We start from the raw sequence: 10,744 nt of genomic DNA, 5'->3' as shown, positions 1-10,744 counted from the left end.
GTTTACCACAACAACATTAACATTTTGAAGACCAAGCCTGTTAGGTCCGAGAACGCATTTTCCAATAATGACAGCAAGTGAAAGGCAACCGGTCTGATCGAGAATACAATTGTTACGCCAAACTATCCAGAGCTCTACTTAACGGCCTGTCGGATGCCCGAGCACTACACGAGGCGTGTATTAGTGTTGTAATATAAAACGAAACAAGCGAACTTACATAAAGAATCATAAAACTATAAAAGGACTTAATATTTAAGCGGCCAATGACTAAAATCGGGCGTAAACAATGACGATCTTTAAAGCTCCTTATCCCAGCCTTGCCCAAACCTGACTATCCTTCTATTAAGTGTTCCCAAAACTACAAGTGTAACGAAAAAGGTGTGATGGCTTCAATAACGAAAGATAAAAAGGTGTTAATAGCAAACGTGATTAGATAAAGTATATACAGGTGAACGGTGAGGTGGAGCGTGAAGAGGCAAGAAAAGTTAAGTGAGTGAAAACGCATAGAAACAATAAGGCAAAAACAACATACAACAAACGTTAACTCAGTTTGTGCAACACAATAATAAAAAATAATGAAATTAAAAAAAAAAAAAACATATTTTATTGTATATTTTTTGTTTTTCAGGCAACGGCCCGATCCAGCTCTGGCAGTTTCTTCTCGAGTTGCTGTGTGACCCCACGTGTAAGAACTTGATCAAATGGACCGGAGAAGATTGGCAATTCAAGATGGAAGAGCCCGACGAAGTTGCCAAGTAAGAAGCGCATCGAACTTACAGTATTGTCAAGGAAACAGCGATCTTGGAATTTCTATATTTCTTTCTTTTTTTGGATAAACTTTTTTTTGAAAAACTTTTAGTTTTCCCTACTAAAGTTTAAAGAAAAAATTGGAAAAGTTTTTTTGTCCAGTGGTTGTTTAGAATTGTCATAGTGCAAACAGATAACTCTCTAAAAAAAGTATACCTATACCATTAAACTCCTGCATTTAATCGGTATAAACGCTATTTTTTTTAAATTACAAAAACTTTTCTCAAAGATTTATCGCAAACATTATTTATTTATTTGGCAATTAAAAGCTGTAACGTATGCGATAAGCTATCCATTTACGTAAACCGATAAATCTAGACGCTATATAGTCTGGCGAAAGCTGCTTCGCAAAGGTCTCTATAACCTCTTGTTCTCGTTCGCAGGCGATGGGGATTGCGCAAGAACAAACCGAAAATGACGTACGAAAAGCTCTCGCGGGGAATCCGGTATTACTACGACAAGAACATCATCGTCAAGTGCCCGGCAAGGTAAAAATTAAAGTCTTGTTCTCTTTGTTTGTTTTTTCGATTAAATATTGATTTAGGTAAATAGGTTTTAAATTCGAGATAACGAAACTTAAAATTGACTTTTGCTGCTATTTTATCTACATTAATATTTTGTTATGTTTCGGCTCACCAACGTTTGGAATACCGCGGTTTAACAAAAGACGTTGTCAGTATTTTAAACTATATAGTCTTTTTGATATTTTTTAAGTCCCATTTAAGTCTTTCTCAACAATAAGAAGTCAAGTACAAATAATTATTTCCCCAAGTCATGTCCCAGAAACCCAAGTCATTTATATAGCAAGTCAATTCCAAGCATAGTCGTTTTGTTAGAAAATAGATGATTTAAACTAAATGAATGCTGCTCTTTCCATGTCTTGCGATATTTCGCCTCGCAAACACTAAAACAAGACAAATAACAAGCAAGCTGTTTCACGCAAAAAATCAAATAAGTACCTCATTTTTACCATAATTATATTTTTAAGCACTTAATTTTAATCTCAGTCTTTTTCCAAATTGACTCGAGTCCATTTCAGTTAAAAACAGTGAGGTAATTGGACTTAAGTCAAGCCGTTCACTTCAATCGTTACAAAACTGGAAACTGTCATCTGTCTGTAAACGCAATTATATAAAACGTCTCGCGCTGTGCGGTTCTTGCCTAAACCTTGACCAGTTTTAACCTGAGGCAAAACGCCCTAAGCCTCTAGGACACAAATTGTGGTACCTTTTCGTGACCTTAAGCGAAAAACCTGCAAAGCAGAAAGTATTTTGCCTCGGTTTGTGCCGCTCATATACGACAGTCTTATCACAACACGCATTTTTACAAACTCTACACCAGGAGGTATGTGTACAAGTACGTGAATGACCTCGAAAAGATCCTCGGGTTCTCGGCCGTTCAATTGCACAAGATGCTTGGGATTAAGCCGCTCAACGAAGATGGCGAAGAATCCCATGCGGTGGAGGTGAAGATCGAAGTCAAACAACAGCAGCAGTCGGTTCCGCCCAATGAGGGTTCACCTTGTGCCGTAACTGCGTCGTCCAATGGTTAGTAATATGCGCTTGCCAAAGTTTTATGCTATAAGAAAGTGTCCGATATTTTTGAGTACACAGAAACATCGAAAACAAGGTATTCATTAAGGCAAACAATAATTGTTCGGTCGTTACTTGCTCCCTGTTAACGATACAGCACAAATGATCAACCTTTTGGGCGCGTACCACTTACAGAGTTTTACTGTTGCTGTGTATCACCTGAGTCACAAGAAGCCATTTTGCTCAAATTTTAGTGAGTTTTGACAAGGCCAAGTACGATTAATGAAACACGCTCCCGGGGCTGTTAAGCTGCAGATGAATATGACTTACGACTGCCACAATAATATTACACTTACGCTATTTCCCCAAAGTCAACATAAGAACACGGCCGGGTACCACCACAACAACCTTCCCGTACCACAGGCTGAAAAAAAACACTGATATAGCACCTATAGCTATATTGTTAGGTTCTACTATAACAATGCTTATATTAACAAAACTCCATTGGGCATGGTCGGAGGTCAAAAAATATTGCACATCACCGTGCTTTGGGTGAAAAGTCATGCTTTGCGACTTTTCGCTTTTCACTTAAATTGGAAACGATGATCTCTGCTTAGTCGCATTTCGTGATAAAACGAGTTGCGAAACCACCTTAATTTTTGTTTGTTTGGGACAAAAAGTTAACGAAACGTGCCACGTCCGAAATGACGTAACCTTTGAGTAATTGCACACATGTTTAGCTTTATTATAACACACCTAAAGGTCGCAAGTTGCTCGAGCCTACAATGCAGTTCAAGCCAAATATATAAACCCAAATACGAGGTTTTTGTTTTCTGTTGTCTTGTGCACATTTTTTAACTGTTCTGTAAGACAGAGTCCGCATTGATCCTGACAAAATAATGATTTCATAGCAAAGTTTGCTGGACGTGTGAAATAAACGGAACGGTCGCCCAGTTTAAACTTCGTCAAAACGACAATTACCCAACAAAAAACAACATTCGTCGCAGATCTGAAATCGAACGGCAAGCGCCCCTCGTCGTCATCTTCATCGACGTCATCTCCAGGCTCATCTTCAACAAGCGCCCCAGGCCACCACCAGAACCCCTCCACCTCACAACACCAGCAGCAGCCGGAACAACTGGCCGAAATCCCGGCGTCGCTGGCACCAAAAGGCCCTTCTCCGCCGACGCAGTACAATGGAGTCCTAATACACGAAAACCAACAACAACAGCAGCAGCAGTACAACAGTCAGCAGCCGATGCACGCAATAGGTGGGTTTTCGAGTCTGGCTTCCGGGAAGAGGCGAGGGCGGATTCGGGGTCTTTTTTGACGAATGCGTCCCGCCCGACGGCAACATCCCGCATCCTCGGCTCGGCGGGGATTCGCGGCCTGTTCTCCCGCCGAAACGTGAGCGCTCGAAAGAGTAAACAAGCGAGCGCCTGCTCGTTAATTTCGCTCGGCGACGGGAAACGGTGCAGCGATAATCACCTGAAACGAGGAAGTGGAGCGCCTCGAATGAGCGCAAAATTTTAATTCGTCGAGTGAACATTTCAGTTCAAAGACCGAGGGCGCTTTGATAGTTATGGCCGCTCATATTGCCGTTCAATGGCGTTATGTAGGGTAACGGCGAAATACTTTTTGAAATCCTAACGTTAGCCCAAAGCACGGACTGAACATCGCTAGATATGACTGAATTATTATTTTTATTATAAATTTTCCAGCAACGTAACATTTTGTCGATTGACCACAAAAACAAGCGAACTGATTTGATTTAAGAAGTATTTATACTTGGCCCAACTTATACATATTGTTTTTGCCTGTACATGTTTTATTGACATCAAACAAAAACATGCAGTAGCGCAGGGCTATTGTTGAACATATGATGTAATTTGATTACTTGTCCGCTATTTTTGAGCCATACAAAGTGTCTCCAAATATTTTTTAAAAATTGAACTCTACAATTTGCCTAAAAAGTCATGGACGGCAAATGCAAAACAATGTTGTTTAGTTGAACAACTGGTCCGTCAGTTTGTGTTTTAGAAACCTTCAGAAAGCTTACGACATTTTTGGGTAACTTTTACGTGATGTTTAATATTTAATCAGTGAACTATAGAACTTTGACATTCTGTTTTACTTTCCCGTTTTAAAATGGGGCATCCTGCATCACAAAGCACGCAAATTAAAACTTATCATTCTTTAAGTAAATGATTGTGGGGCAGATGCCGGGATTAAACTTTTTATTCAAGTTGCAAAAGAAGTTGTAACAAATGCATTTAAAATTTAACCAGGCTATTAGTTGCAACGTAAGCCGAAGAAATAATAGGATTGTTTCCAATCGCAGGCGGGCAGCAACAACAACAGGGCAAGTCGAACTTCGACGATTGGATCGTCGGAATCTCGTCCAGCTGCGGCTCGCGGGCGCACCAGGAAGAAAGCAAGCAGCAGCAGCAGCAGAGACAGGTGATCCAGCGCCAGCACTCGCTTCCCTGCAGTCGTAACTCGCCCATACAAGCGCAAAGCCACGTCAGCTCTTCCACGCCACCTGCCGACCGCATGCTCCAGTCGCCGCTGGACACTACGGTGGCGCACTATCCCACAGCAACGTCGGCTGCCGGCGTCAGCCAAGAGCAGCTGCTCGAAAGAATGATGGCGCAACAGCGCGTTAATAGCAGTAACAGCAACAACAGCAACAGTGCCAACTTGCAAGAGAACCCCGCCAACGCCGCCGCACTCTACAGCACCGGATTTAAGCAGGAGGTCAGCGGCGCCGAGGGCGAATCGCTGATGCAGGACGGCCGCCGAATGTGCCAGAACAGTCAATATCTCGTTTGTGATAGCGACGTTCTAGGATGATGCTAAGCAATTCTATTTTTTCTTCGTTTGTTGTTGTTGTCAAAATCGAGCTTTTTGTAATTAACTCGCCCTTCCGTGGCGGTTTGAAACAGATATTCTTGCACTAAAAAGAAAACTTGGAGGTTTACCTTTAAACTGGAAGATTCCTAATGTTCAAAATAAATCTGACGATAAAGTTTGGCGAAAGAATCAACTGATATGCAAAATTTTGCATTAAATTGCTTTTAGGGAAATACATAATACAATTATATGGGCTTCACTCTTTTGACACACACTTAGAAAACGATGCCATTGCCATTATTTGCCACTTAGTCACAAACGCACACAAGTCAGCGTTATGACAAACAAGGACAGTTTTCCGACCGGTGCTTTAACCCGAGCTCCTGCCACGCCCCTTGCTCCGCCTACCGTTCCGTCGTGCTCAGCGGTTCTCCGCTGCTTTTCGTGCAATTTTTTCGTCTTTTGTCCACCGACCGTGTTTCCGGACGGATAATCTTGCCTGTTCATTTTGCTGGCATCGACTTATCAGCAGCCCCAGCTCTGTTCAACCTATCTTGACACCCAGAATGCCCCTGAACACCTTCACCCTTCGGTCTCTTACATTTCAGTTATTCGCCTTTGTAACAGGCATTTCATTTTGGTCTTTTCGGGGAAAACTAGTTAGTGGTTTTATTTTGTTTTCGTTTTGTGGCGAAAATTAGATTTGTTGAGCCTCGACCCAGCCAGAACCAGCATAACTTTGTAAAATTATTATTTGCTAACAGTTTCAGAGATTGTGCACAGTTGTTCAGCATGCACAAAAATCGGGCGCAAAAAAGTGCTATAGTGTTTTCCGTAAAACGCGTGCTGCTCCATAGACTGTGATGTCACGTCACTTTCACAGCAGCATTCAACTAGTTTTTCTTCACGCACACACCGACATAACACACGAATTAAAGTGCTCTACAGTTGTCCCCTTTTTAGTCGTTTTCTCGTTGCAATCGTGTCTCTCGTTTTATCTCGCGCCCCGAACTTCTTCAATTGCCAAACGTCAGTACAGTTTCAACTCTATTTTTTTCGCGTTTCTTCAAATAAATTTCGTCCACGGCCATCGAAGGGGAAAAAGCGGCTCGATCGCTCCGCTAAACAAAAAAAATTTTCGAAGCGGCGATCGTAAAACAATTTATACGGTACCTGGTGTGAGTATGCCCTTGAGACGCCAGCCTTTGAGTTTTTTTTTTGCCTATTTCCTGGTGGCCTTGCGTTTTGTTGTTTTGCCGTTTTTTTCACCTTTTTTTTGCAGTGCGGGTACCCAGATGGTCGTTCTACTCTTTACCGTTCCCCCTTTTTTTGTGCGCCCGTCGTTGTAAATACGATTCGTTCGTTTGTATATTTACATAACCCAACAAAGGAAATACAATCTTACCAAAACGAAACTCCCCCGTTGCTTTGAGGAACGTTTTTCTGTTTGTCAAAAATAGGGCTGTTTTAAAAAACATTCTGTAAAGATGCAATGTCAGTTGGTTTGCATTCGTGCTGAGATTTTAGGTTTGTAACGATGAAATATTTTTGAATTTATAAAAACCTTTATTTAATTTGAAAGTATAGAGAAGTTAGAACAGTTATTATTCTTTCCTGGGGATTTAAGATATCTAAAGTGCGGTTAGGTACAAACTAAGACAGCTTTGTCAAGCTTTAATTGTTTTCACCTTAAAAACGGTCAGTCAAGAGTTTCTATAAGCATCAAAATGACTATTCGATAGAAATTGTATACACAGGTCCTGTATTACGGCTAAATAAGCGTTGCATTCGCAACAACAAAACGTGTCCAACTAACTAATCATTACATCGGAAAGTTATTTTTTTGCAGCTATACTTTACACGAATGTATATAATTGATCATGTTGACGTGTTGAAATACCAGGTGTTTATTTGTCATCAAGTTTAAAGTCGTTAATTTTGCTTGAAATTTTCCATCGTTGTTAAACACGTTAAAAAATGTAGGTGTTTAGCACAAAATCCATTATGTTTTTATAATTTAACCACAGTTCTGACAGTGATAGTTTTCAACGTTATATACCCTTTGAAAGGTTCTGGTTTAAGTGCATATGAGTTGAGCACAGTTGCTATTTAAACCAATCAAAGTCCACAACTCGCGATGTACATTTTGCTTGCGCAATTCACCGACAGAAATGTAGAATCTCCAGCTTTAGTAAAGGCATACGCTTTGCGAATTACATCACGGCGATTTTCGATTGTATATCTTCTAATTAATACGATCTGATTTTCTTCTACCAATTGTTTAGTGTCTCGTCCATGGAAATAAGGGGGGCAACATTGGCCGGGTTTCTCGAAAAGCGGCAAACATGTGATCGCCGTGTAATATTAGCTCTCGCGTATATGTTTTCATTGTGTCGCGGCTATAGTCGGTGATCTCCGAAGAATACCGAGCAATATCTATATAATGTCGCGGGCTTGCGGTCGGCACGAGAAGTAATCTGCTCAATTATTCATCGCATTACGGCGATCGGCAACTAGACCTGGCGCCGTGCGGGCGCAATTTATGCCAGGGCCTCTTCGCGTGTTTGATGGATGTTTTATTAATGCGCGGCGCTATTTAATTATGTCTTCGCCGCCGCTGCTTGCATCGGTATTAGCGGCTGAGTTTGGGGGATTTGCAGCGGCAAGAGTAAACATGTGTTTTTATGTGCGCTTACACTTGTCCTACACCTGTAATTTTCTGTGGCTGGCATTTCGGTTGATTCCTGTGTTATCCATGAAGCTTTCAAATCGATTAAAATAAGATTGTCTTCTTCAACTGCACATAAGTTTTCCCAACAAGAGGCAATGTACGTCATGTATTACAAACATGAAACTTCAAGCAAAACCACAAATAATAATATTATTATTATTTCATCAAACATGAAACTTATGTACATTTAATAAATGCAATTTATGGAGACAAAAATGCAATGGAGGCAAAACATTCATGGCTTAATGCTGAAGTTTGTCTTAGGTTTTGTAGCAACTGATAGAGGCTGATAAGTAAGTCCGAGTATAGAATGCGCAAATAAAATCGCACAATTCAAAAATTCTACACGAATCATATATTATTTGTAGTTTCCCATTTATTTCCGTATGTGCTTGCAGCTTTTTTGCCGTCCAAAGTGCCAAACTTAATTCAAAACGGTCAAGAATCGTTTAAATCGGCCGGCGAAAAAACGAAAATCTAAATATCATCCTCGTCGCTAGGTGGCGGTCTGCGACGTCGACTCGCGCGACGGCTCTTCCCAAGTTCGGGTAAGCCCCCGTTTTCCATGGTGCTCATTTGCTGGTGTTGAAATCCATTTCCCATCTGATTCTGATTTTGCGGCGGAAAGCTGTTGTTTAGCTGCTGAACCTGTCCGTTGCTGCTGTTGTACTTGGGCTGTTGGCCGCCGCCGTTGTACATCTGCTGGTTGCTGTCGTACTGTCCGTTGCTGCCGTTGTTCGCCTTGGCGTAGATGGGCGGCAGCTTGACGTAGGCCGACATGGCCGGGGTCACCTGGGAGTTACTGGCGTCCCGGAGCTGGGCCAGCTGGCGCCGGTGGTCCTCCGTCCACGAGTAGCTGTCCTTCTGGATGAGCGCCCGCGGGCCCCAGGTACGCAGGTCGTGCGTGTGGTAGTTGTGCTACAGACAAATACATTGGCTCATGCTAAAGTTAAAACAAAGCGGTGTTGTTTGTGTACGTATATGATGTAAAAACTCTAAGTCTTAACAGTGGACTTAACCTTAAAAAGCCACTTCATAAATTGATTTGATTGAACATTTACTGGCAAATTAAAAAAAAAAAAAATTGCTGGCAAATTAGTCTCTATAGTCGGTATTAAACGCAAAGTGTTGTTTTATGCTTTTTAATTTATTGATATTTTTAATTTATTAATGTTTTTCTTTAATTTATTGATATTTTTATACCAGACATTAAATTTGCGCAACCTCTTTTGTCTTTGAATCTAAGCTTTGATAAGATCAATGGTCACCAAACTACTGCAGGCTAAATCATACTGGTTAAATATAATAGTTTTCTTTGTTTAATATTAACTAAGTCAATAAAATGCGAAAAAATTGTTTACATCTTGCCTGCGATTGCCAGTCCTCTATTCTCAAACCATCAAAACAAATCGAGTATTTAGATTTCAAAACATAATAACTTTTTAGCATCATGGTGAGTGGTTTAAGTTAGGCGTAGGCGTAGGCGTAGGCGTAGTAAGAAATACCAAAGCCCTTATGGAATAGGTAGCATTTTGATTTCGAAATATATCTTTATTCATTTTCAACATGTTTTTTACTACGTATAACAACTTCGATTTAAATTCTCACCTTCGATTCGGTGTGCCAGTCGTTGCACGAGTTGCCTAGCGACAGCGTCGACTCCAGCATCCCCCTCTTTCGTGATGACGTCATCTTTCTGTCGCCCGTCACCGCTCTCCCCTGGTTGTTGCTGCCGTACACCACCTGCTGCTGGATGTCCTGCAAGAAACACAGAATCAAGAACAATGCATTTGCATTTGGGTTTTGTGAACAGAAATTAGGCTGTTATATTCCTCAGCAGAACAAGTTAAGTTAGCCCTTTTGATTTTAGCTTGAAATGTTGTTTTAAAGTATAACTGCTTCGCGAGGGCCTTTTACTCGCCATACAACTCTATTACCAGAAAATTAAAACATACCAAGCAAAAGGTAGCGATACCTAAACTTCGAAATCTCGAAATCTCTAAGGTTTCAAACAAGTAGTTTTCAAACTTATGAATAAAATAAACAATTCGCGGCAAAATGGGTTATTTTAAAAGTTACGTACTAAAGTTCCTCGTCACACTTTGAAACCTCAAGCCACAATGCTGTGCTGTAGCATACTTTTGACAATCACTGATCTAACTAAACCGTAAAACGACGTTGCGTTCGTGCGCGGTTCCGTCTTTTTGTCAACGACAATCAAATAAAACTGTGCTCATACAGTGTTTTTTTTATTTCTGTCCATTAATATTGCTGTTAAGTGCGTTTACCCCGTTTGTAGTTGCCCAATGGTCTTTATCGTATCCGAGAATTATGTTGCTGCTTCGCGGATCGACTCTTCTGTACCGTGAAGTTCTTCCGGGCTCATACTTTCTTGCCGATCTACTCGTATCCTGTCACAAAAAACTACTTCAACTCTTGATAGAAATGTACCAAATTTCCACATAACAGAATCGGATTATGGTTGAAATCAAATCGGCGTTTTCTATCAACTCGAATTAAAGCTTTCAATAAATTTATAGGTAATGCACACTTTAAACGTAGTTTTTTTACTTTTTTAAGTCCTAGCGGTTTTAAAGCTTAAAATAGCCTACATCTAGGTATTGCGCACTTTAAACGTATTTTTCTTTACTTTTTTAGGTAGGGTAAAAGCAAGTCAACCACCAATGTAGCACTCTTGCCTGCTTTATCTTATTCTTATACGTAAAACTTCAGTTAAGATTTTCAAGGCTTACGGGACTACACGAGAAAACCCGAAATACTTTGCTTACCAAATACTCCATCCTACAGCCGAACGCGGTAG

General features: G+C 40.8%; 1 protein-coding gene across 1 annotated transcript; it reads right to left on the bottom strand.

Annotated features, from left to right (window-relative positions):
• Nucleotides 1–8,400: 8,400 nt before the first annotated feature.
• LOC146139444 (uncharacterized) lies at nt 8,401–10,724 on the bottom strand. Its single transcript, XM_083392448.1, has 4 exons — nt 10,713–10,724; nt 10,212–10,334; nt 9,532–9,681; nt 8,401–8,841 (listed from the first exon to the last, which is right to left on the bottom strand). Exons 1-4 carry the CDS (start codon nt 10,722–10,724, stop codon nt 8,401–8,403), a joined length of 726 nt encoding a protein of 241 aa, XP_083248574.1.
• Nucleotides 10,725–10,744: the final 20 nt, after the last annotated feature.

The sequence above is a fragment of the Ascidiella aspersa genome, chromosome 6 (genome assembly GCF_963924565.1).
Source record: "Ascidiella aspersa chromosome 6, kaAscAspe10.2, whole genome shotgun sequence".
NCBI classification, from domain to species: Eukaryota; Metazoa; Chordata; class Ascidiacea; order Phlebobranchia; family Ascidiidae; genus Ascidiella; species Ascidiella aspersa.
Note: the sequence above shows the minus strand (reverse complement) of the source record. Positions and strands in the feature narration are given on the sequence as shown.

Excerpts from the sequence above, each read along its gene's own strand:
- LOC146139444 (XM_083392448.1), bottom strand. Across the intron at positions 9,682-10,211 it reads ATTGGGCAACTACAAACGGG|GACATCCAGCAGCAGGTGGT; the intron begins GTAAACGCACTT and ends TGTTTCTTGCAG. Across the intron at positions 8,842-9,531 it reads ACTGGCACACCGAATCGAAG|CACAACTACCACACGCACGA; the intron begins GTGAGAATTTAA and ends ATTTGTCTGTAG.